This window comes from Lycorma delicatula, chromosome 8 (genome assembly GCF_047948215.1).
Source record: "Lycorma delicatula isolate Av1 chromosome 8, ASM4794821v1, whole genome shotgun sequence".
Classification (NCBI taxonomy): domain Eukaryota; kingdom Metazoa; phylum Arthropoda; class Insecta; order Hemiptera; family Fulgoridae; genus Lycorma; species Lycorma delicatula.
In genome coordinates this window covers 132473015-132495591 of record NC_134462.1, presented here as the reverse complement: position 1 = coordinate 132495591, position 22577 = coordinate 132473015, and the positions used below count along the sequence as shown (strand labels likewise).

The 22577-nt window shown below is 33.8% G+C and overlaps 1 protein-coding gene across 1 annotated transcript in view; it reads right to left on the bottom strand.

The window, feature by feature from the left end:
* The window catches only part of mei-9 (DNA repair endonuclease XPF mei-9), a 76152-nt gene that overhangs the window by 3476 nt on the left and 50099 nt on the right, over nt 1-22577 (bottom strand). Inside the window, exons 16-18 of the mRNA XM_075372787.1 lie at nt 22419-22523; nt 20502-20597; nt 15410-15581 (exon numbers count right to left, since the gene is read on the bottom strand). Coding sequence (XP_075228902.1) covers nt 15410-15581; nt 20502-20597; nt 22419-22523 — 373 coding nt within the window. The remainder of the gene's footprint in view (nt 1-15409; nt 15582-20501; nt 20598-22418; nt 22524-22577) is intronic.

Below are 22577 nucleotides of genomic sequence, written 5' to 3'. Positions count from 1 at the left end.
ACGGTCAATGGCAGGGGGATGCAGAAGGCAACCGGAAACCACACATTAATTATCCCGTATAGGATTCCCAAGGAGTAATATGGCTGTGTCCAATTCAAAATTTTCCGGAGCTTCAATTTCCCGATTCAGATCTACGGGGGAGAATGTCTTGGATAAAGCTGCAAAGAGTAGACGTCGGAAGAAACTTTTTAGAATAGGAACATGTAAGAACTCTTTTAAAAGCTGGGAAGTTAAGATGGTGATGAAGAAACCAGAAATGGACATCTTAGGCATCTGCGAAACTAGATGGGCAGGAAAGAGAGATTTTCAGTCTGAAGATTTCAGAGTTATTCACAATGGCAGTGCCAGGTCAGGAAGAAATGGAGTTACAGTAGTTTTAAGAGGGAAATGGAAGAACGTTTTGAACACATATCATCATATTGACAGAGTAATCATGGTTACAATTAAAGCCCAACCTGTTAATTTGTATGTTATCGTAGTCTACTTACCTACAACTAATAGTACGGACAAAAAAGTGGAGGAAATATGTGAACAGATAGTGATTTAATGAAGTTCGTTAAAGACAAGTATAATTTAATTATTAATCTCGTTGAAATCTAATGATTTCAACGCGTCTGTTGGTGAAAGCACTAAATGAAAATTGATGGGCAAATTTGGATTAGGAAAGATAAATGCCAGAGGTGAAAGACTGCTAGATTTCTGTGGACAGTATGGAATGAATGTCACTCACTATATGCTTTGAAATACTCAAAAGAAGAAGGTGTACTTGGACAATGCCAAGAGATGGCAGGAGGCCAGCCTCTGTGGCGCAAGTGGTAGCGTCTCGGCCTTTCATCTGGAGGTCCCAGGTTCAAATCCCAGTCAGGCATGGCATTTTCACACACGCTACAAATCATTCAGCTTCATACTCTTAAGAAAGCCTAACGGTGGATCCGGAGGTTAAAAAAAAGAGAGAGAGATGGCAGGATACCAGATAGACTATATTCTGGTTAAGGATAAGTACAAAAACCAAATAAAGTCTAGTCATTTGTGTCCTGGATATGACATAGATAGGGATCATGTCCCTTGTGATAGCAAAGTGTGATACTAGATTTTGGAAATACAGAAGAGCTAGCCAACATAAATGGTGCATAGGAATAATCAAGGAAGAGGAAATAGTTAAGGAGCTGAAAATAATGACAGTTGAGTTGATCAGCAGAAAAGAAGGTTGGGAAGGAAAGAAATAAACTATAACCGTAATGGCTAAGGAAATAATAGGGCTAAACATGTTAGAACCAAGGAAATACTGGACCTCATTGAAGAGCAAAACAAGTTAAGAGAAAAAGACCTGGAGAAGTATAAAAGGATAAAGAACATGATTACTCAAAAATTCAGACTGGAAAAAGAAAGGTGGATGAAAGACAGAAACAAGGAGATTCAGAATGACCTAGAAAGAGGAAAACCTGACAGGGCTTAATCGAGTATTAAGTCAATGATAATAAAATCAAGAACGAAAACAAATATGGTAAGGAAAAAAAAGGGGATCTTCTCTTTGATTTAGATGATGTAAGTGACAGATGGAAAAAATATATTGAGGAGCTATATGAAGGAAAGGATACTGTTAACAGTAAGGAATATCTGGAAGATGAAAATAGGGTGGATAAAGACATAATGGGACCACCTGTATCTAAGGAAACTTCAACACCTTGAATAACCTGAGTAATAGCAAAGCAACAGGCACAGATAACATTCTGGCAGAAATCTTAAAAGGGTTAGGAAAGTCAACAAAGGAGTGTTTGCATAGGCTTATCAAACGTTGCTATAAAGAGGGAACATTACCGCCGCTAGATTTTAAAAATTGCAAAACTGTAATAATTCCTAAGAAGGGAAATGCAATGGATTGCACCAATTACAGAACAATCTCTTTGTTATCCCATACTTCAAAGATAATGCATTTTTAAAAGCCGAATAAAAGAGAAAATTGAAGCAAATTTGGGAGAAGACCAGTTCAGTTTCAGATCTGGGAGGGAACTAGAGAGGTGATACTAGCGCTGAGAGTGTTATCAGAGAGAAGAATTAGGGTTAATAAGAAAACCTTTTTGACTTTTGTAGACTTAGAAAAAGCCTTTGACAAGGTGGATTGGTAATTGCTATTTTAAACAATGAGGGAAATAAAGCTCGACTGGAGGAATGGAAGATTAATTCTGAACCTGTATAAAATGCAGAAAATAGAAATTGAAATCAACAGCTTAAAGAAAGAGGCCAAAATAAGAAGGGGAGGGGAGTCAGCAAGGTTGCCCACTGCTACCATTTCTGTTTGTTTATTGAAAAAACTATTATAGAAATTAAAAAAAAACAAAAGGAATCAGAATTAATGGAAAATCCATACATTGTATCCACTTTGCAGACGATATTGTGTTACTGGCGGAATCAGTAAGAGCAATGGAGATTATGTTAGAAACACTATCTAAAGTACTAACAAAACTTAAACTGAAAATTAAGACAAAAATTATGACTGTAGAAAAAACAAAGGAAGGTACAAAGGTTGATATTAAATTAGATGGTACTGTTGAAGAGAAGGTTGACAGTTTTTGTTATTTGGGAAGAACTGTCACTAGCGATAATAAATATGCCACAAAGTAAAAAGAAGAATAGCGCTGGCAAAACGAGCTTTCCAGGATAAAAATAATATACTGACTGGTAATCATATGAGTATAAAAATAAGGAAACAGTTCTCTAAAACTTGTCTGGTGTGTTTTAACGTATGGTTGTGAAACGTGGATGCTTGGAAAGCAGAAAGAAGACTAGAAGCAATGGGAATGTGCATTTGGAGGAAAATAACAAGAACAAGCTGGGTAGTTAGGAAAAGAAATGATCAAGTGTTAGCAGAAGTCTTTTATTTAATCAGTTACAGATTTATCTGGTAGTAATGAAGCAGGATCCCAGTAATATTATGACTCTATATCACGTGTTCTCCAGTCATCCTTCAGGATGGACTTACTGAAATTTTAAACATTTTCAAGAAAGAAATTTCCTCTGTTTATGATGAAGTTAAGCTACTTAGATCTGAAAATCAAGAGCTTAAGACTATGATTAGATCATTTTATGAAAATGTTCCCCTGACATCCGCTTCACACATATCAGAGTTTGCTACCGCATCTACTGAGTGAGTCAGAATGCACAAGGGATGTAAGAGAAATTGTCAATTAATAAGATGACGCCTAGTGGCAATCTTTCTGGCAGTGCACGCATGGGCTGTATTTTGGACATAGGCAGTTATTCTTCGAGTTCTGGAGTCAAGGTTTCACTGCTTATTACCAATATTAATAACGAATTTACTAATATTGAATCCTTGAAAAATCACGACAAAACTGACATGATGAAACAGTTAATCTGCCTTGAATGACTGTCGGAAAGAATGGCAAAATCTTTTTTGCCAGTAGTGGTGGTCATTCCAAGTTTGCATTTTTTCAATTAGAATCTCTGAAAAATGTAACAAAAATTTAATCAATTCTGATAGTTTGAAAACCAAAACTAATTTGGTCTCCTCACATTCACGAAAGAAAAAACACTATTTGTGACTAGATTCACAAGTAGTGTGATGTGGAGAAACTACGCAGCGGTCTGAACCAAAAATACATTAGATGCAGCAAATTGAGAACTCAGTATTATTCCAACAATTCTTTCCACATTGAGGTGTACAGCCGGGAGTTTAACAAAATAAAGAATACTGATATTTGGCCAGAAGGTATTTTAATTTACCCCTTTTTTGGGATCTTGAAAACTGACAACGAATTCACCGGTGAAGGATGGTAATATTGGTACTAATGGCTAAGGTCTCAATACTACATCAAAATGTTCGTGGCCTTCACGCTAAGTCTGCCGAGGTTTACGCAGGTTTTACTGACTGATTACGATTTTATTGCACTGACTGAAACTTGACTGTCTGATGTCCACAGAAATGTAGACTTCTTCCCAAAGTCATATAATGTATTTCGTTCAGAGAGAGACTTCTTCTGATGCTGACTATGGTGGAGGTTCTTTAATCACTGTCAAAGATAATATCAAATGTATTTGATGCAAGGATCTGGAGACAACTGCTGAGTCGGTCAGGATCGACGTACCAAAAACTGCATCTAAAAGCCTAATACTTGGTGTTCATTATTTTCCACAATCTGTGCACTATCTGTTTAGAAGCAATATTTTAATTAATTCTACAAATAGATTCCTTGAAATACAACATAATAATAACTGGTGACTTCAATGCTTTTGGCGTGGTCTGGTATGATCACATTTTTCTTTCCGATTGCAATTTTTATTCTAAATGTCGATCTAAGCACATTTTCAATCTTGTTGATTTTTTTAATCTGGACTTTTATAACCAAACGTCTGTACATGGAATGAACCTAGATCTTGTTCTGGTGAATGTAACTGTTTCAATTCTTTCTTCGGACAGTGTTGTGGACCTAGATAAATGGCATCCTCTGTTCTTGATAACCACATATGATTTTTTGTTTATTCATGACCATGTTACGAATCATTCCACATATAATTTTAGAGAGGGAGACTTTAAATTTCTCTTTTCAGACCTGACCAATGCCGATTGGCCACTGCTCTTCTGTGCCCTAACCTTGACAAGGCTGTGATAAGTTCCAGTATGTGATCAGTGAGGCTATCGCCAAGAACGTTCCTGTCAATTACCATCGAACCTCTAAGTTCCGTTGTGGTTTTCAATCGAGTTTATAGAATTGGTTAAGAAGAAAAAATTAGCACATCGATGATTTAATAAACAAGACTTGCTTCTGACTGCCACAAATTTTCAGAGCGACGGAAGAATGTTAAATTGATGCTTTATAGGGATAAGCTTTACCATGCAATGTTCATCAAAGGCTATCTAACGTTTAAGCCTTCAAGGTTTTGGAAATATGTCACAATATAGCAATTTAATGCAGATAGCATTGTTGCACTTCTGATTATCAATGTACCAGTCACTGATCCTAAAGAGCTATGTACCCGTTTTGGTGAGCACTTTCAATCTGTGTTTCAGACTTTACCAGAGGATGTACAACCTGATGCCTAGTCAACATCCAAATATCTGATGAATTGTGCTAAGCTTGATGTATACTATGTCAGTGTAAATTCTGTATTGACTACCATCAACGAAGTAAACCACAAGGCAGCCACTGGACCTGATGGCATACAACCATTCATTATTAAAGGCATCAGCAGCATGATCACACCTATTCTGGCCTCATTATGTAACTGGAGCTTGAAATCAGGTACCTTCCCCAGTTTATGGAAGAAGGCGATTATTACTCCTATTCCCAAGCCTGGTGTCTCCTGCATTTCTAATTTCCGCCATATTTCATCCTATCCTCTTTTTCTAAAATTTTTGAATCAATCCTACTAACTCATATAATTCATAATATCCAACATAAGATCTCCGCTTTTCAACATTGCTTATCATGCAGTCCTGTTCCACTATCTCAAACCTTAATTGTTTCGTAGATCAAATTGGTCCTGATGTTGAATCTCAAGGCCAGGTGGATGCCATCTATTTTGATTTTCAAAAAACATGTGATAAAATGCTGCATTACCTGTTTCTACAGAAGTTGGCTGGATTTGGCTTTAGTGAGCGTCTTGTCAAGTGGGTCTCTTCATATTTAAGTAACAGAACTTTTGCTGTTAGGTGTGCTGGATATACTTCCCATAGAGAATTCTCCACAACTTTTGGAGTTTCACAGGATTTCAATCTTGGCCGTTTACTGTTTTTACTTTCTGTCAATGACATTGCTAAATTTGTCTTCGTTGGTCTGAGCATATATGCCAACGACCTTAAAATTTTTCACCGCATTAAAAGCAGAAATGATCAACTTCTGTTGCAACATAACATTAAATCTGACTATCTTTGAGCAATAACAAATCACATGCTGCTAAAGTTTTCAAAGATAAAACATTTCTGTTCTCCCGTAAGACTAATATTGCTTGCTTTAGATACACAATAAATTCTCTTCCGATTACAATTGTAAACTCTGTCACCGATCTAGCCATACTTCTCGACTCTAAGGTGCACCTTTCTAAACATGCAGACAGGATTGTGAGCAGAGTGAAGCAAAACCTTCGTCTGTTGAAATGGATTGTGGGACCTTTTGTTGATCCTCACACTTGTGTCTTACTCTTCAAGTCACTTGTTCCAAACCAACTTGAATATTCCACCTCAACCTGAAATTTTCAGAGAGAGTATATTTTGAAAAACATTGAATCCATCCAGAACAACTTTCTGTCTCGGCTTTCTTACAAATTTAATCTTCACCATCTTGGCAAACAACTTAGCAATATTAGAAACTTTTGTTCTCTTGTTTACAGTACAAAATTTATTTCACCGACAGAGAGAAGCACTTTTACTGTGCTAAACAACTACAATAGAATAGATTTTTTCCAACCAAGGAAGAATTTTGTTTATGAACTAAGAAGGTTATTTTGTTGTACGATAAAGAATATTTGAAACACACAACTGGTGCTATAAAACTGGAATGCTACAAAACTGACTATAACCCTCTGCTGCTTGTCCATAATAATGCTTTGTAATTTAAAACTATTCTCTATTTATTATTTTTATAATTAAAAACCGGTTTTATGTTTACTAATTATCTGTTACTTTTTAGTATTGTCACTGTCATTTTGTATTTTTTTTTCATTGTATTATTCATCATTGTCATTGTAATTATGGTTATCATTGTTACTTTAATTTATTATTACTGCTAAATAATGAAGACCAACTTCTGTTTTTCCATTGTCATCATAGTATTATTTGTCATTGTCATTGTAATCACTGTCATCATTGTTATTTTTATTACTAAAATTATAATTTTTGGAATTAAAAATTCTTATTATTATTACCCAATAATTATTGTAATTAAATCTGTTGATTATTAAGTTTATTTTTATTGAATCTATAATTATTATTAAAGTTGTATTCTGAAGTATATATATTTTGAATTGTTATTTGTGTAACTGTAAAATTGAATTATGTGTACTTGCTTTTCTGTACTTTTGTGTAATATACAAAAGGTTTTATGTGGCTGTTCTACTGAAAAAAATAACAGCTTGCTGTATAGAACATTGTCAAGAAGATGACTTCAAGACAGAGCATTGGCCAGGGAAGAAGCATTCAAATGCGGACGTTCTTTCCAGATGATCCTGTAACAATGACTGTAGTCTCTACTACAAGGTGCAACGAGTGGGAGTTCGAAACACAATTAGCAAATGCAAGATACAACCTCAAGGAAAATTTGTCTGGTTTTGAGAAGAAGATCGATTCAGGAAGACAATTGGAAGACATCCGAAACTTTAGACCAATTGGGAGGGACCTTACGCAGTATTGAACAGAATCAACAACATAGGATTGTCTGGCACCTTATCAGGAGGCTGTTTGGGACAAACAACTTTAAGGAAAGGGCAATGTAACAGGCCCAGTATAATGGATTTCTTCCAATACAGAAGAAAGAAAGAAAAAATAATAATGAAAAGAAGACTCTAGATGGAACTAAAAGGGATTCAGTTCTCACAATAATAGGTCCGTTTAACAATCTGTTCTTTGTAATATAGAGAATAGCACCTCCATAAGCTCCTGTTCGACCAGAAGAATTACTGGACTGGAATAAGCATTTATAGAAAAACGTTAAGGGCACAGAAAGTGAGAATTATTATGCTTTAATAATTAAAGAGACGAGTTGGGAACTGATTCTGCAGGCAGGGAATATAAATACTGCCAGAGACCAGTGAAGAGGGAGAGAGAGACAGTAGTTTAGTGTAGTTGTAGTAATAAGCAGTAACAGTCAGTAGTTTGGTAAGGCCGAGTTTGGCGCCATCATGATAACAGGCGATAACAGAGTAGTTTTACGCTGTTCAACACAGTTGTGGTGACAGCGATATCAGTAAGCATGTGGTAACAACGAGTGAAGAATATATCACGAGTATTCCAGTGTGGACAGTGGGTGAATACAAGAAGTTGTCCAGTTAGTTGTTGGTAAACAATAGTGAAAGTGACAGTATAATATTTATTCATAAAGTGTAGGGCAGTTCTACTGTAAACAGTAAAAGTAATAATATTTGCAGAAAGTGAATTGTATGAACTTTAGACTGTTCTATTATTATCTTGTTAATGCAATATTAGTTTCTATCAGTCATTTTAACATTTTTAATAAACTGGACTGAACTCTGGTATGCATTGTCATTATTATTTGTTTTATTTATATGTCTTTAGGATAATAAACTATATTTGCAAGAAATTTTTACATTTGATAGTCTCTCAATATCCTTGTCGAACCACAAACACAAAACAATATTATTGCAGATATAGTGATAAATTTGGAAACTATGACAGTAGTCCAACAGACAGCAGCTTATTGAGTACTGAAGAAATTCATGGGGCAACAAATAATTTTTTCTGTTTTACTTAATGACATTTTAACAAGGAGGTAACATACTTTCTTAAAATGTTTATTTTTAAGATAAGTATATAATTTTATCACAATTTTCTACTTTATTACAAGTTATTTTTACTTCATTTTTATATTAAAAGTAAAGAGAAGTGTTTTTTTCTCAGATGAATTGTACTAAATTAAATAAAATCAGAATCATCATACTGTTATGTTTTGGTTTGCTGCAAGCTTCTAGAAAATGGGGATTCAAAACACAGGCTGAAACTGATAGCAGTGTTATTTTAAACTAAATAAAATAAATAAAACTTTAATATAACATATATTAAGCCTGTCTAAAGCAAGGAATACAATAGCTGCTGCCTTCATTAAACTAAAAATTAGAAGCAAACATTTTTTATCTATAATTTTAAGAAGGACCCTGTGGATTTTTTTAAATTTCATTTAAGTTCAGCTGAAAATTAACTATTACTAAATACCTTACGTGGAATTTTCTGACAGTTCCATAACTGTAAAGTAATTTTTTTTAAATATCTATCAACATTTTGCTGTTAAGACTAACATGTCTATCTTTCAATCTTAAAATACTTTTTTGATTTGGTTACAGATATATTTTTAGAGCAGGAAGGTGTCAGTCATATTTTTATTGTAATTCTCAATAATATCTTCATAATGATTATTATTCTGGCTTCAAAGATAAAAACTGATTTTTTTTTAATAATAAATAAATTTCACCGAGTTAATCAATATTATGTGGAGAATGTTGGAGCATTAGAATACTTTATAAATGAATAAAATAAATGATATAAATAAATGGGAGTTTAAAATATGTTTAAATTACAAACTGTAAAGAAATATACCTTTAAATCTAACTTTTATGGCTATTATTGGAACTAAATCTTGTATTCATGCGAACGTATTACACACTTTCTGTAACGTATTTAACACTTCCTGCTACTGGTATTTTAGCCCTTTCAGTGCCACGGCGACAATTTATCGTCACCAGAAATATATGCGAAAAATGCCACGGCGATGATCAGTCTTTACCACTTCTCTATTTTAAAAGTGCTAGGCTACAATCTGTCATCGCCATATATTTTCATAAATAAAAACCAGTTTGTACTAATTTAAAAGTGATCACATCTTTTAAAACTATGTTTTATTTGAAACAAAATACATTTGGAATACAGTATTTTACATAAAAATAAAATAATGACAACAAAACAATAAAAGAGTTACAACACCGACTGACAGAGCAGTGTTGATGCATCAATCTAGTGTGCGATTCATTCTGTTTACGTTCTTTGTTGTTTTCAACATGTTCTTAAGATTATGATTCGTAAGTTAGTTTTTGTTGATGGTTTATTTTTATAAGTTAACTGTGTTTGTGTTCTCAGTATTTATGAAATAATCTTTGATTTTGAATATGGATGGTGATAAATTAATGTTAAGTAAAACTGACAGGCAATTGCTTAGTGATTTATCTGACACTGGTAATGACGATAGTGATAATCATTTTGATTATTCTGTGTCCAATTTATTTGATGATGACTCTAATGATGATCCAACATACACACCAGAAGAGGATACGCAAGGTAGGCCTTTGTTCATGAACTGTAATTGCTGTATAGGCCTAGATGATATGTTAGGTCAACCTGGCCTGCCAACTAGAACTACACTGAGATTGCCTACGCCCACTATGGACAAATAGTAGGCAAATACTTAGTGACAGCTCTTTGCAATCAGATGATGATGCCAATGTAATTTGGAGGTCTATTAATGAGGTAGAAACCAATTTTATCTACAGCTTTTCATACAATGAGACACTTGGTCCCAAACACAGCCCTTCTGTAAGTGCCTGTCTTTTAATTTGTTTTTTACGCTGGCTCTGGTGAATATTTCTGTCAATGAAACATACAGGTATGCCAATCAAACAATTGCTGACAGACACAGTATTTCTTATCGCAGTCGCTTGAACGGCAGTTTATTGAACGGCAGTCGCTTGATAAAAGAAGCTAAAATAGCACCTTACTTGACAGTAAACAATTCACAGTCTACACCATGGTTTCGAAAAATGTTCATCTGCATTAGGTTTCAAGCTATATTAAATTTTTTCCACATTTTAGACAGTAGCAAGCTTGCTTCCTTCTAACGCTAATAAAATCGGCTACGATCCTTCACAAAAATTTCAACCCATTATAGACCACTGTAATGAAAACGTTTCTATGCTACTATGTAGGCCACTAAAAACTTTCTGTTGATGAATCATTAATTGGAACCAAAGGCCAAACATAATTAATGCAAATGTTCGCAACAAGCACCACCATTGTTGGGGGATAAAGTTGTGGGTTCCATCTGATGCCATCTTCAATTATTGTTTGAACAGGCTGTGTTATAAGAGAAAAAGTTCTCAGGGAAACAGGGATGAAATAAAACAATTTGGGCTTTCCTTCTATGTTGTAAAGAAACTTCTTTCAATATGCAACTGCTTGAAAAAGGGATATCATATATTTACTGATATATTTTTTAACAGTCTTCCTTTAATTAAATACTTGTATCAAAATGAAACATTCCATACTGGCACAATTCAAAAAAATAAAAAAGGGCTTCCTGATATGGTAAGAGGTCAATTAAATGTTGGGAAAAAGGTTTACTGCAAACAAAATAAAATTATAGCATTAGCCTAAAGAGGAAAAAAAACAAAAAAGGAAGTCATCATCCTTGTTTCTAAAAATTCTGAAGTAAGGGATAAGGAAAATACGAAGAGGAGGAATGGCATAGTTATCACAGAAAAAACCCAGCTAGGGTTTTTGATTATAAAAAATATATGGGTGGAATCAACACCAATGATATGAGGCTTATCTGGATGAGGGAAGAGCACTAAAACATTGGTAAAAGGCGGTTTTTAATTCATTTTCAAGAATGGCACTAAATTCTTATGTAAGTTATAAAGAGAACAAGGTGCTTCAGTACCAAAAACCACTGCCCCATTATAAATTTGTCATCAGTATCATTGATTCAATAAATGATGAGAGGTATAGTGTGGGAATGAATGAGGACATAGAGCCCAGCAGTAGTAGTAAAAAGAAAAAACATGTTGGGTCTGCACCAAGGGAGGCACAGACTAAATGGCAGGAAAAGAATCAGAACAGTATGTACAAGATGTGGGGAAGGTTGCCATGGTGCCTGTTTTTCCCAGACATAAATGTAAATAGATTGCAGTCCTGAATAGTGTAAATAGTGTACATATACTGTTTGATAATTTTCAAAAAAGTATTTAAAGATTACATCATATTCTGGAAAGAGACATGCAAGCTATTTTTCTTTTTTCACTAACTTTTAGTTTAAGGTGACATATACTTACTACAAGATGGGCTCTATTTTGGTTATCATATGAAATAAAAAATAAATATTTAGATTATGTATTTATTCACATATTAGCATAATTTATTTTTTTCTTTGTAGAAAACATTCCAATGGAAAACACATATATTTCCCACAGATAAATTGTTTCTACAATTTATTTTTGTTGTAATTCAATTTTTTGTTGTAAAATCAAAAACTAAAAAAAATAAAATTTGTTTTTAATTTTTTCAGCAGGTTATGTAAATATAAGTTTTTGTATCAGGAATTGTAAATGATATCCTAGTTGTTCATGTTCTTGTGAACATCTGATACCTTTTTCATAAAATTATCTTACAAAATAAAAAAGTTATGAATGTTTATTCCAGACTCTGCTGTGTACTTATTTTATACTTGGGATTCTTAGCATGTATTTGACAAGAAATTGGGGTGACAATTTTTTTGACAGTTTTATTCACCACTTGGCAATCAAAGGGTTAAGAAAAATTATTATTTAAATAATTATTCAACTCGGAAAATGATTAAATAGCATGTTGTAGTTTTAAGTATTTAGTAGGAAAAAAACATGTATTTATGCTAAAATATAACTAAACTATGTATAATGGTGACAAGAAATGGAAGTCTTTACTTATGACCAGTTATGTTTCACTCCTTAACATCTATCATAGCTTTAACATAACTCTCAGCTTAATTTCATCTTGAATTGTATTCAAATGTAAGCTATATATATTTCAAAAATATGCCACCTGCTATAGGCAGGTTAAAAAAGGTATTGTAAACACAGGAATGCTTTCCCCATTTGACAAAAGTTTTTTTTTATTTTCCCACTAAAATTTTATTTTTAAAGAACAATAATCATTGGGACAATTTAATATCTATAAGAAGAAGAATATACACATGGAAAAAGCCAGGCGATACTGCAAGATATCAGATACATTATATCATGGTTAAACAAAGATTTAGAAATCAACTCATTAACAGCAAAGTACATCCAAGAGCAGACACTGATAGTGACTGTAATTTAGTGATAATGAAATGTAGATTGAGGTTAAAAACTTGAAGAAAAGATGCCAGATGAATCGGTGGAATTTGGAGAAGCTTGTGGAAGAGGAGGTAAAGAAGATTTTTGAGGAGGACAACGCAACAGGTCTGAGTAAAAAAGATAAGGTAGAAAATGTAGATGAAGAATGGAAAAATGTTAAAAAGGAAATTCTTAAATCAGCAGAAGTAAACTTAGGTGGAACAAAGAGAACAAGAAAACCTTGGATATAAGCGGATATATTGCAGCTGATATATGAGTGTAGAAAGTATAAGAATAATACTGATGAAGAAGGACCTACTGACAATTAATAGACAATTTTACTATAAACAGCAAGTGCAAATTAGCAAAAGAAGAGTGGATTAAAGAAAAGTGTTCAGAAGTGGAAAGAGAAATGTCATTGGTAAAATAGACGGAGCATACAGGAAAGTTATGGAAAATTTTGTGATACAAAAGTATAAATCAAATAATGTGTTAAATATGAAAGAATACAATATGAAAGAAAAGGTTGATAGGTGGGTGCAATATATTGAAGAGTTATTACAGAGGAAATGAATTAGAAACTGGTGTTTCTAAGAAGAGGAAGTTGAAGAGGATGAAAAAGGAAATACAATAGTGAAATCTGAATTCAACAGAGCATTAAAGGATCTGAATGGGAGAAATGCTCCTGGGATAGAAGAGATACCTGCAGAATTACTGTGCAATGCAGGTGAGGAAGCGATAGATAGATTAGACAAACTGGTGTGTTATATTTACAAAAAAGGGGAAGTTCCAGACTTCAAAAAGAGAAAGAGTGTTATTGTTATGATACCAAAGAAAGCAGAGCAGATAAACAGAACAATTTGCTTAACATGCATCAAAAATTTGAACTACAATTCTGTACAGAAGAATTGAGGAATGGAAAAAATGTTAGGAGACCAATTTAGTTTCAGGAAAAGTATAGGGACAAGGGAACCAATTTTATCACTCAGATTAACAGTAGAAATAAAAACAAACCAACACACATAGCATTTATAGACTTAAAAACGCTATTTGATAGCATGGACTGGAATAAAATGTTCAGCATTTTTTTTAATTTAGGGTTCAAATACAGAGAAGAACAATTGCTAACATTTACAGGAACCAAACTGCAACAGTAGTAATTGAAGCACATAAAAAAAAAGCAGTAATAAAAATAAGACAAGGAAGTTCCCTATCCCCATTACTTTTAGAAGAAACAATGAATGGCACGGATGAAGTCCCACGGAAGAACTACCACATGAAAATAATCAAGAAAAAAATGAAAGTACTGAAACATAGTAGAAATAAAGTAGATGGACCACTGAATATAAAAGTAGGTCGAGAAAATATTAAGGAGGTAGAAGAATTTTGTTATTTGGGAAGTAGAATTACTAAAGAAGGACAAAGCAGGAGTGATATAAAATGTCAAATAGCAAGGAAGAAGTGAGATTTCAGTCAGAAATATAATTTGCTTACAACAAAAATCAATTTAAACATCAGTATATGTTTGGAGGTGAAGTATATGGAAGTGAAACTTGTATGATCGGATTATCTGAGAAGAAAAAATTAGAAGTTTTTAAAATGTGGTGCTATAGGAGAATGTTAAAAATCAGATGGGTGGATACTGTGGCAAATCGATGAAGAAAGAAAACTCAAAAATCCAAGAAATTTGGAAAACTATACCTAAAAACAGAGACAGACTTACAAGCCAAATTTTAAGGCATTCTGGAATAGTCGCTTTGATATTGGAGGGATAGGTAAAGGGAAAAATTGTGCAGGCTGGCAACATTTGGAATATGTAAAACAAATTGTTAGGGATGTAGGATGTAGGGGGTATACTGAAATGAAACAGTTGGCACTAGATAGAGAATCTTGGAGAGCTGCATCAAACCAGTCAAACAACTGAAGACAAAAAAAATTTCTATAAAACCTTTAACCATTTTTGTGTAAACTGTTTTCTGATAATTTAAAACTTTTTCTAGTACTTTATAGATTCATGCAGTGAATGTCACTAATATACATAATAGAGTTGTATTTTAGCATTAATATATGTTTTTTTCCTACTAAATACTTAAACACAACTAGGTAACAACCTGAAAACATGACATTTAATCATTTTTCAAGTTAAATAATTATTTGATTAATATTTTTTCTTAAAATCCCAATAGCAGAAAGTGTTAATTTATATATATTTTGAAACTCATAAATTAACTGTTTAACAATACAAATATATAGAACTAATAAATATCTAATAACAATTACAATCTTTTCATTCATGCATTTCTTTAAAAAAAATAGTTTTTTTTTATAGACAAATATAGAATAGAACTTTGTATAAATGTACAAAAACTATAAAGTTATATACACAGTTAAGTGCCTGATGATAGGTTTCAACCTCACTAATTCCATAAATAATTGCTACAGAAAACCTACATAAAATTGTACAAGTAATTTAATACTGCATTAATTTATATCAATTATAAAAAGATTTAAAAAGATCAGTTAATCAGACACAGGTATTACAAATACACAATTACATAAAATTTATATGTATTTATATTAATATTTTAAATTCATCAAGTTGTACCTCTAGTACTAAATAATCGTCCCCTGCTACCTCTACGACGACCTCGATTTCCAAATCCACGTTTTCCAGAATTATTAGAACCATCTTTCGTGCTTACACTGGTTTTTTGATGTAGAGCATTATATAGAAGCATCGCATTTAAACTATTATCCAGTATACCGTTCAATTCATCCTAAAAAAAAAAATTTACTTACTTTTATAAGAAATACAAGTTAAAATAAACATCTGAGCAACAGGTAAACTAAAATAATCAGAACTTTTTTCCATGTGCAATTGTCATAGATATAATAATTTTGTTAAAAATAAATTACTTCCAGTCAATGAATCAGAGGTAGAAAAGCACATCTAGAGATCATGAGTTTTATGACTTAAACAATTTTTCCATTCCACCATTCAAAAACAAAGAGCTATCTAAGCTGAAGTAACTCATTTAACCGTACACTGTAACAGAACAATGAACAGAACTGTTTCTATATTAAGAAAAGAATTAACAATCTAACAACTTTATAAAAAATACTTACTCGAAGAATTTTGAAAATAAATGGATATTAAATAAAGATAAACTGGCAATAGTTGAAAATTAATTTATTTTCTGCTCTACTTTATCTATGAGATTCGTTCTGAAAGTGGGTGATAACACCCCTTTGTAGTTGCTGGAGGCCTTCAAGGGGGTGGTAGAAGGCCATAGAAAATTTGAGGCATTCAGATGGTCTAGGTAGGCAATGGCTGATTTAAAAAAAAAAAGGCAAAAATTATGTTTTCCTGATACTTCAAACTAAAATTAAGTACCTACTACACTAGTACAAAAAATTAAAGGGACACGTACATTTTATGAAAACAAATAATTGTATTAAACTATTTCAATTTTGCAACAAAAGGCTTAGAGATGAATAAAAAAATAATAAAGCTTGTATATTCTACTTTTTGACAGTATACCTCAGATTTAAAAATCATGAAATTAAAAAAAAAAAATTAGCAAGAAGAAAAGTTTTAAAAATTTGAAACTTTTTCTTCTTTGTGCTTAAATTGAGTGCACGGGGGAAACAAAATGTCTTCAGTAAACTGTATTAAAATCGTTTAAAAGCTTAAGACTTTAGCTTTAATTTATTTTTTTTGTATGTTTACAATTTTTCTGATACAATTTACAATTGCTGTTTTTAAGAACAGTTCTTAAAAATAACAATTGCAATATATATTTTTAACAGATGGTAAGTTTGAATATTTTGGGGGCGCTAGAAAATTTTTGATTCTCAATGTGGGGGATGGGTGAAGAGGTATGAGAATCAATGATCTATGACTTTCTTGTGATATATATAAAGCATGAGAAATATAAAAGACACTACATAGGGGTGAAATAATGCTTGCTATATTCCCAATCCTCAGGCAAACAATGTGGAAGAATTGTTAGTTCACATTAATATCAATTATTTGAGTGTGACATAGCGTTTCAGCTACATATAGCAGTTTGGCTTGATTTTGGGCTGTAAATACCTTTGGATGTGGAAAGTTTCTTGTGTTTAGATTTGGATTTAAAAAAATTTTATTGAGGTTATTTTGATTTTTGTACTTTGTACTAAAATTCCTGTCCACTCCTTCCAGGGAGCAGGCACAATCGGTGGTCCTAACTATTCCCCTGCGAGGAAGAGAGCATGTTGGTTTGATCGTGATGAAGACTGGAGGTTCAGTATGGATGAACCACAATGGGCTATAGGATGAATAAGTACCAACAAAAGCCAAGGAATAGATGGTGTGAGAGAGCTGCTACTGAAACATTAGCCAGAGAACACCCATGGGTAGTCTTAGACGCCATCAGTAAAGCCCTGAGTGCAGGCAGCTTTCTGCGAAACTGGAAGCGCAGGAGACTGCTGCTCATACCAAAGCAAATTATGAACAGAATGACCACAACATATAGGCCAATATGCCTTCTCCTTACTGTAGGAAAGCTGTATGAGAGAATGCCGACAGAAAGGATAACAGCTGAAAGTTGGATACCTCAGATGGCCTTTCACCGAATCAATACAGATTTGTCCGAGAAAGGTCAACAGTTGGTGCATTACGGTGAGCAACAACTTGGATTAGATCATGCGCTGCGGGCACCTTGAGAATGAGGAGGATCCCACTACTGGTCCTACTGTATGTCTGCAGGGCGTTTAATAGTGTGCCTTGGAGTACGATCCACTGTATCGGAGGTAGCATATGCAGATGACCTGGTGCTGCTAGTGTGTGGGCACACTGAAAGAGAGGTCATGGAGCTGATGTCCTTGGCAGTGGCCCAGGTTGATGGATGGCTCAGATCGTGGGGAATGGAGTTGACGGCCAGAAAGACGCAGATGCTGGCTGTTGTGGGTCAGTGCCAAACTCGTGAAATTAAAATCATGGTAGGCAGATTCAGGATAACGGAGTCACTGCAAGATAAATACTTGGGACTGTGGTTGGATAGGTCTGGACGGTGTAGCAAACATATAGCAGAGGTCGCTGCAAAGGCAGAGGCCATATCAACCTTAAGCAAACTGATGGATACCAAAAAGGGATCGAGAATAGCAAAACGAAGGCTGTTAATGGCAGTAGTGACCTCCATGATATTCTACGCAGTGTCTGTATGATGTGAGACCTTAGATCTCAAAAGGAATGAAGGATGGCTGGCCTCGCTTCAGAGAAGGGCCGCGATCAAAATCACCACAGCATACAGAACATGCCAGGGGAGGCTGCAGGAGTTTAGGCGGGTGTCCTGCCAGTTCGACTGAGGGTTCTACAGTTGAAGCGAGTCTATAAGGGAATACCGCAGTCCTCCTACTTCAGGAGAGGCAGGAGAGGTGGGTTACCACAAATATGGGAGCTTGGACCTGCTGGATGATTCCAAGGATAAAGGAGTGGTTGGGGAGGAAGCATGGGGATATTGATTACTACGTCTGCCAGCTCCTCTCTGGTCATGGGAAGATTTGGATCCTACCTCTACAGGTTTTGGAGAAGGGAATTCCCTAATTATAACTATTGTGGATTAGTGGATACAACAAAGCACACATTTTGAGTGCCCCAGACGGGATGAGATCAAGTCATGAGTGGGCCTAGGCTGGATCATGCCGGAGGACACAGTAACCCACATGCTACGAGGTGCCGACCTATGGGAGATGACTGTGAGAATATGGAAGATTGCTGTGATCCTGCGGAAGAAGGAGGCAGGTACGGCGTGTGGGGGTGCAGGCTGACTGTTGTGGTGAGGGGATCTATTGCTTTCATGAGGGGATTTACTAAAATGATGCATGGGATGAAGCGTGGTGACTTCTTTCACACAAGGTGTGTGTTTTGTACACCTGGTGCTTCGTAGGTTAGGGACGGGAAGGGCAGCTCTCCAGCTGAGGGATGCGCTGGCTGTCCAGAAGAGGAAGTCGGTATGTCCTGATGATGCTAGGGAGACCCCGGTGGGATGCCTCTATAGGGAGCTAGACAAGGAGGGCAGGCTGTGACACGACTCCCTGAGGTCACCAAGTGATGCTTGATTGCTGGACTAGTTGCCTTAGAGGTGTTTAAATCAGAAAAAATACCAATTATTCAGCTCAAGAGTGAGGTGGGCTTAATTATACTGATGTGCAACCGTTTATTCAGCTAGTACGAAACCACTTCAATCCTCACTTTCACTAAAAGTCAGGCTAGGGTGCTGTTATTTTTGAGACTAGCTATGTCACTTTCAGGAGTAACATGCTTCTGAAAATGTCAGGTTGCCTGCACGCATTATCCAAATTCTTTAAACATAAGTACTAATAGTAAAAAAAAAAATAAGTACTAATAGTATGAAAAGTACACTCTTTCTCTTTTTAAAGTCTTAACCAGGCTGTGCAGCCAGTCCTTATAGAGAGAAGAGTGAAGGAATCACTTGTATCGCTGAATATCAATTACATTTCAGTAGAGTTGGCATGCGGCATCTCAGTAACTGGAAGATACTTAATGTAATACTTTAATTAATTTTAAACATTATCGACTGTCTTAAAAGAATAAGTAATGATTAATTATCACATAAGTGATTGTTACAACTACTAATTTTCTATATGAAATGTTTAATTAAATTTAAAGTTTATAAATTAAAACATTTCATTTATATAATCTTTCATTTTTTCAAAGTTTACTGAAATGTAATTTCTGCTGTTAGTATGCTCATTGCAGAGATGAAAAAGTGAAGATTCTGCACATATTTAAATTAGTCTTTAAAATTACAGTCTGTAATAAATAATTTAATTTAATTGAGACTAAAGTGAAATAAATGGAAGATCAAATCAGAAATTTAAAACACGTACAAAGATTAGGAAGTTAATAAAAGTTTAAATAACATGTTCAAGTATGTCACTGTACGTCAAAATAACTATATTATATATCTATTGAACAAAATTAATGGCATGGAAGAATTTAAAAAAATTAAACAATGAATAAATAATGCCCTAAAATTAAAATAAATATAATTTTAAGTAGATAATGAAGATGATAAGAATTTTTGGAAAACTGTACAAATTAAAATGAATCTGAAAGCAGATACAAAAACTGGTACACCATTTTTTGACTTATTTTAAAACGATGGGATAAAAATTGCTAGCAAAACAAACATGAACACATTATTGATATAGTATATAAAGAAAAACAGACAAAAAGAAATGAAAGAGGACAGACCATGAAGGTAGCAAACAGCTGTCACAAAAGTAAGGAAATATCAAGAGAATGACATATAATTAATTGATTTAATCAAGAAAGTAATGAAAGAAATTTTATAATTTTCTTTGCTGCCAATCCACAGTAAAAAAAAAAATTATGCCTATCTAATTAAAGGACCAATTAAAGTTTATTTTAGAAAACTAAAAACACCATACTCAATCTTACTGTAGGATCATTTCTACTAAAGTACCAAAACATTTAACTACTCTGCTAACTTTATCATCATTATCAAAATATTTGGGCAAAAGGTTTTCATGCAACTTTCTAAAATTCTATAATTTGAATTTTTTTTACAAAAAATAAATAAATAAAAAAAATAATTTTACAACAAAAATATGTTAAAAAACCGCAAATTCAATAAAAAATAAAAATACTCCATTATTTTCATACTAACCTGGGATAAGGTTATAAGATGATCCAGTGATTGTCCTTTATTAAGTAACGATATAATATTTTTTGTATTTATTCCCGGTAACTTTCTCACAAAATCCTATAAAATATTCAATTGCAATTATTAAAGCATAAACTCTCAAAGAAATATATTAGATAAAGGAATATACTACGCAAGGTAAGATTTCCCTCATGGTAGTACAATACTTAATACATAACACTGCTACAATGCTCATTTTAACACCAAAATTTTGTTACAGCATCATTAAAGGACAGAAAAACGTTTTTGACCAACGAATCAACATATATACGATATGATAATTTTGTCCAAGTCATGCCAGTCTAATGATTTCCATTAAAAGTTTTAGCATAGCTAGATTGAAGATTATAATGGCCCCTAAGTGGTATTATAAGAACTGAATAACTAAATATTAATAACATATTTACAAGAAAGTTAAACATTTTAAAGTAAACACAGAGTCGTTTAAAGTCAATATATTACCGCAACATTTTGAAAGCTTTCAGGAATACTTTGCTCAATTATGGATTAGTTCTGGAGTTTAACAGAACTTATTTCTTGGCAGTTTTTTTGATGCATCTGAATAACTTTACATCTGTTAAATAAATAAAAAAAAATCACAATAAAACTAGTGAAGTAAAAATTTTATTTAGTGTGAAGCTTTTTTCCAGTTTTATTATTTTTTTAAGAAAAAAAAGTTCTTGTAAGTTAGATTAAGAAAATGAGGCCCTTCATTTTCAAGAGCACAGCATTTTCAAGGTAATGAAAAAATTAAGTCACTAATGTACGAGGTCTGTTCAAAAAATACATAGACTAACGTCATAAAACAAAAAGTATTTTATTTAGAAGTTACTTGTCTGGGTCCCCTTCAAAGTACTCTTCTCCCTGATGCACACATCTATCCCAACAGTGTTTCCACTTTTGGAAACAGTCCTGGAACGCTTCTTTTGTGATGTTCTTTAGTTCCTTTGTCGCATTTGCCTCAATCTCGGGAATCGTCTCAAATCTTCTTCCTTTCAAAGGTCTTTTGAGTTTGGGGAACAAGAAGTCACAATGAGTCACAATGAAGTCAGATGGGTAGGGTGGATAGGAAAGAACAGTGATCGAGTGTTTGTCCAAAAAATCATAAGTTCTGAGGGCTGAATGGGCTGGAGCGTTGTCGTAATGAAAAAGCCAGTCACCAGTCTTCCACATTTCTGGCTTTTTCCAACGGATAGCGTTGGAGAACTTTAATGTTTGAGAACTTTAATGAACTTCTCTGATGGTCAAATGTCGATTTGCCTGAACCAGGGTGTTGATTTTGTCTACGTGTGAGTTGTCAGTTGACGTGGAAGGACAACCAGGACGCTCATCGTCTTCAATCGACTGAGGACCATCTTTAAAACGTCCATGCCACTTCAAACAAGTCGCACGCTTCATAGCAACGTTGCTGTAAGCCGTCTTGAGAATATCAAAAGTTTCACTCGCAGATTTTTCGAGTTTACCACAAAATTTCATAGCAACTCTTTCTTCATACAAGTCACTCATTCTAAAATCCACCAAATGAAAAAAAACACACTTCATAAACTGCGTAACTAAGCAACCAATAATGATATCTGCAATCAAAAAACTGCGTTGTAATCAGCTGATCTGTATGAACATGGCGACGCCAAGCAGATTTGACTGGAACCAACTGGACCCGCGCAATTCAAACAGTCTATGTATTTTTTGAACAGACCTCGTAATTCTGGAACTATATCCCTTAGAAAACGTATTTATTTAAACAGTGTTCAAGAGTAAATCTGCAATGAATAAGTTAAAATACAAGGTAAATGTTTAGCTTTTTTTATATTAAAAAAAATTTTGATCTTAAACAACAAAATATCTATTAACAATGATGATTCATTGAAATTATATTCTAACCTGTATTCCAACATTATATTTTTCTAATCTATAGTCATCATCGACAGTGTCACCTTCAGCTCCAACTGCAGCTGCTACAGCAGAATCAGGCTCTTCTTTACCCTCCTATAAATATATATAAAGTTATAAATGAATGATTCATTAATGAAAATGAATCAA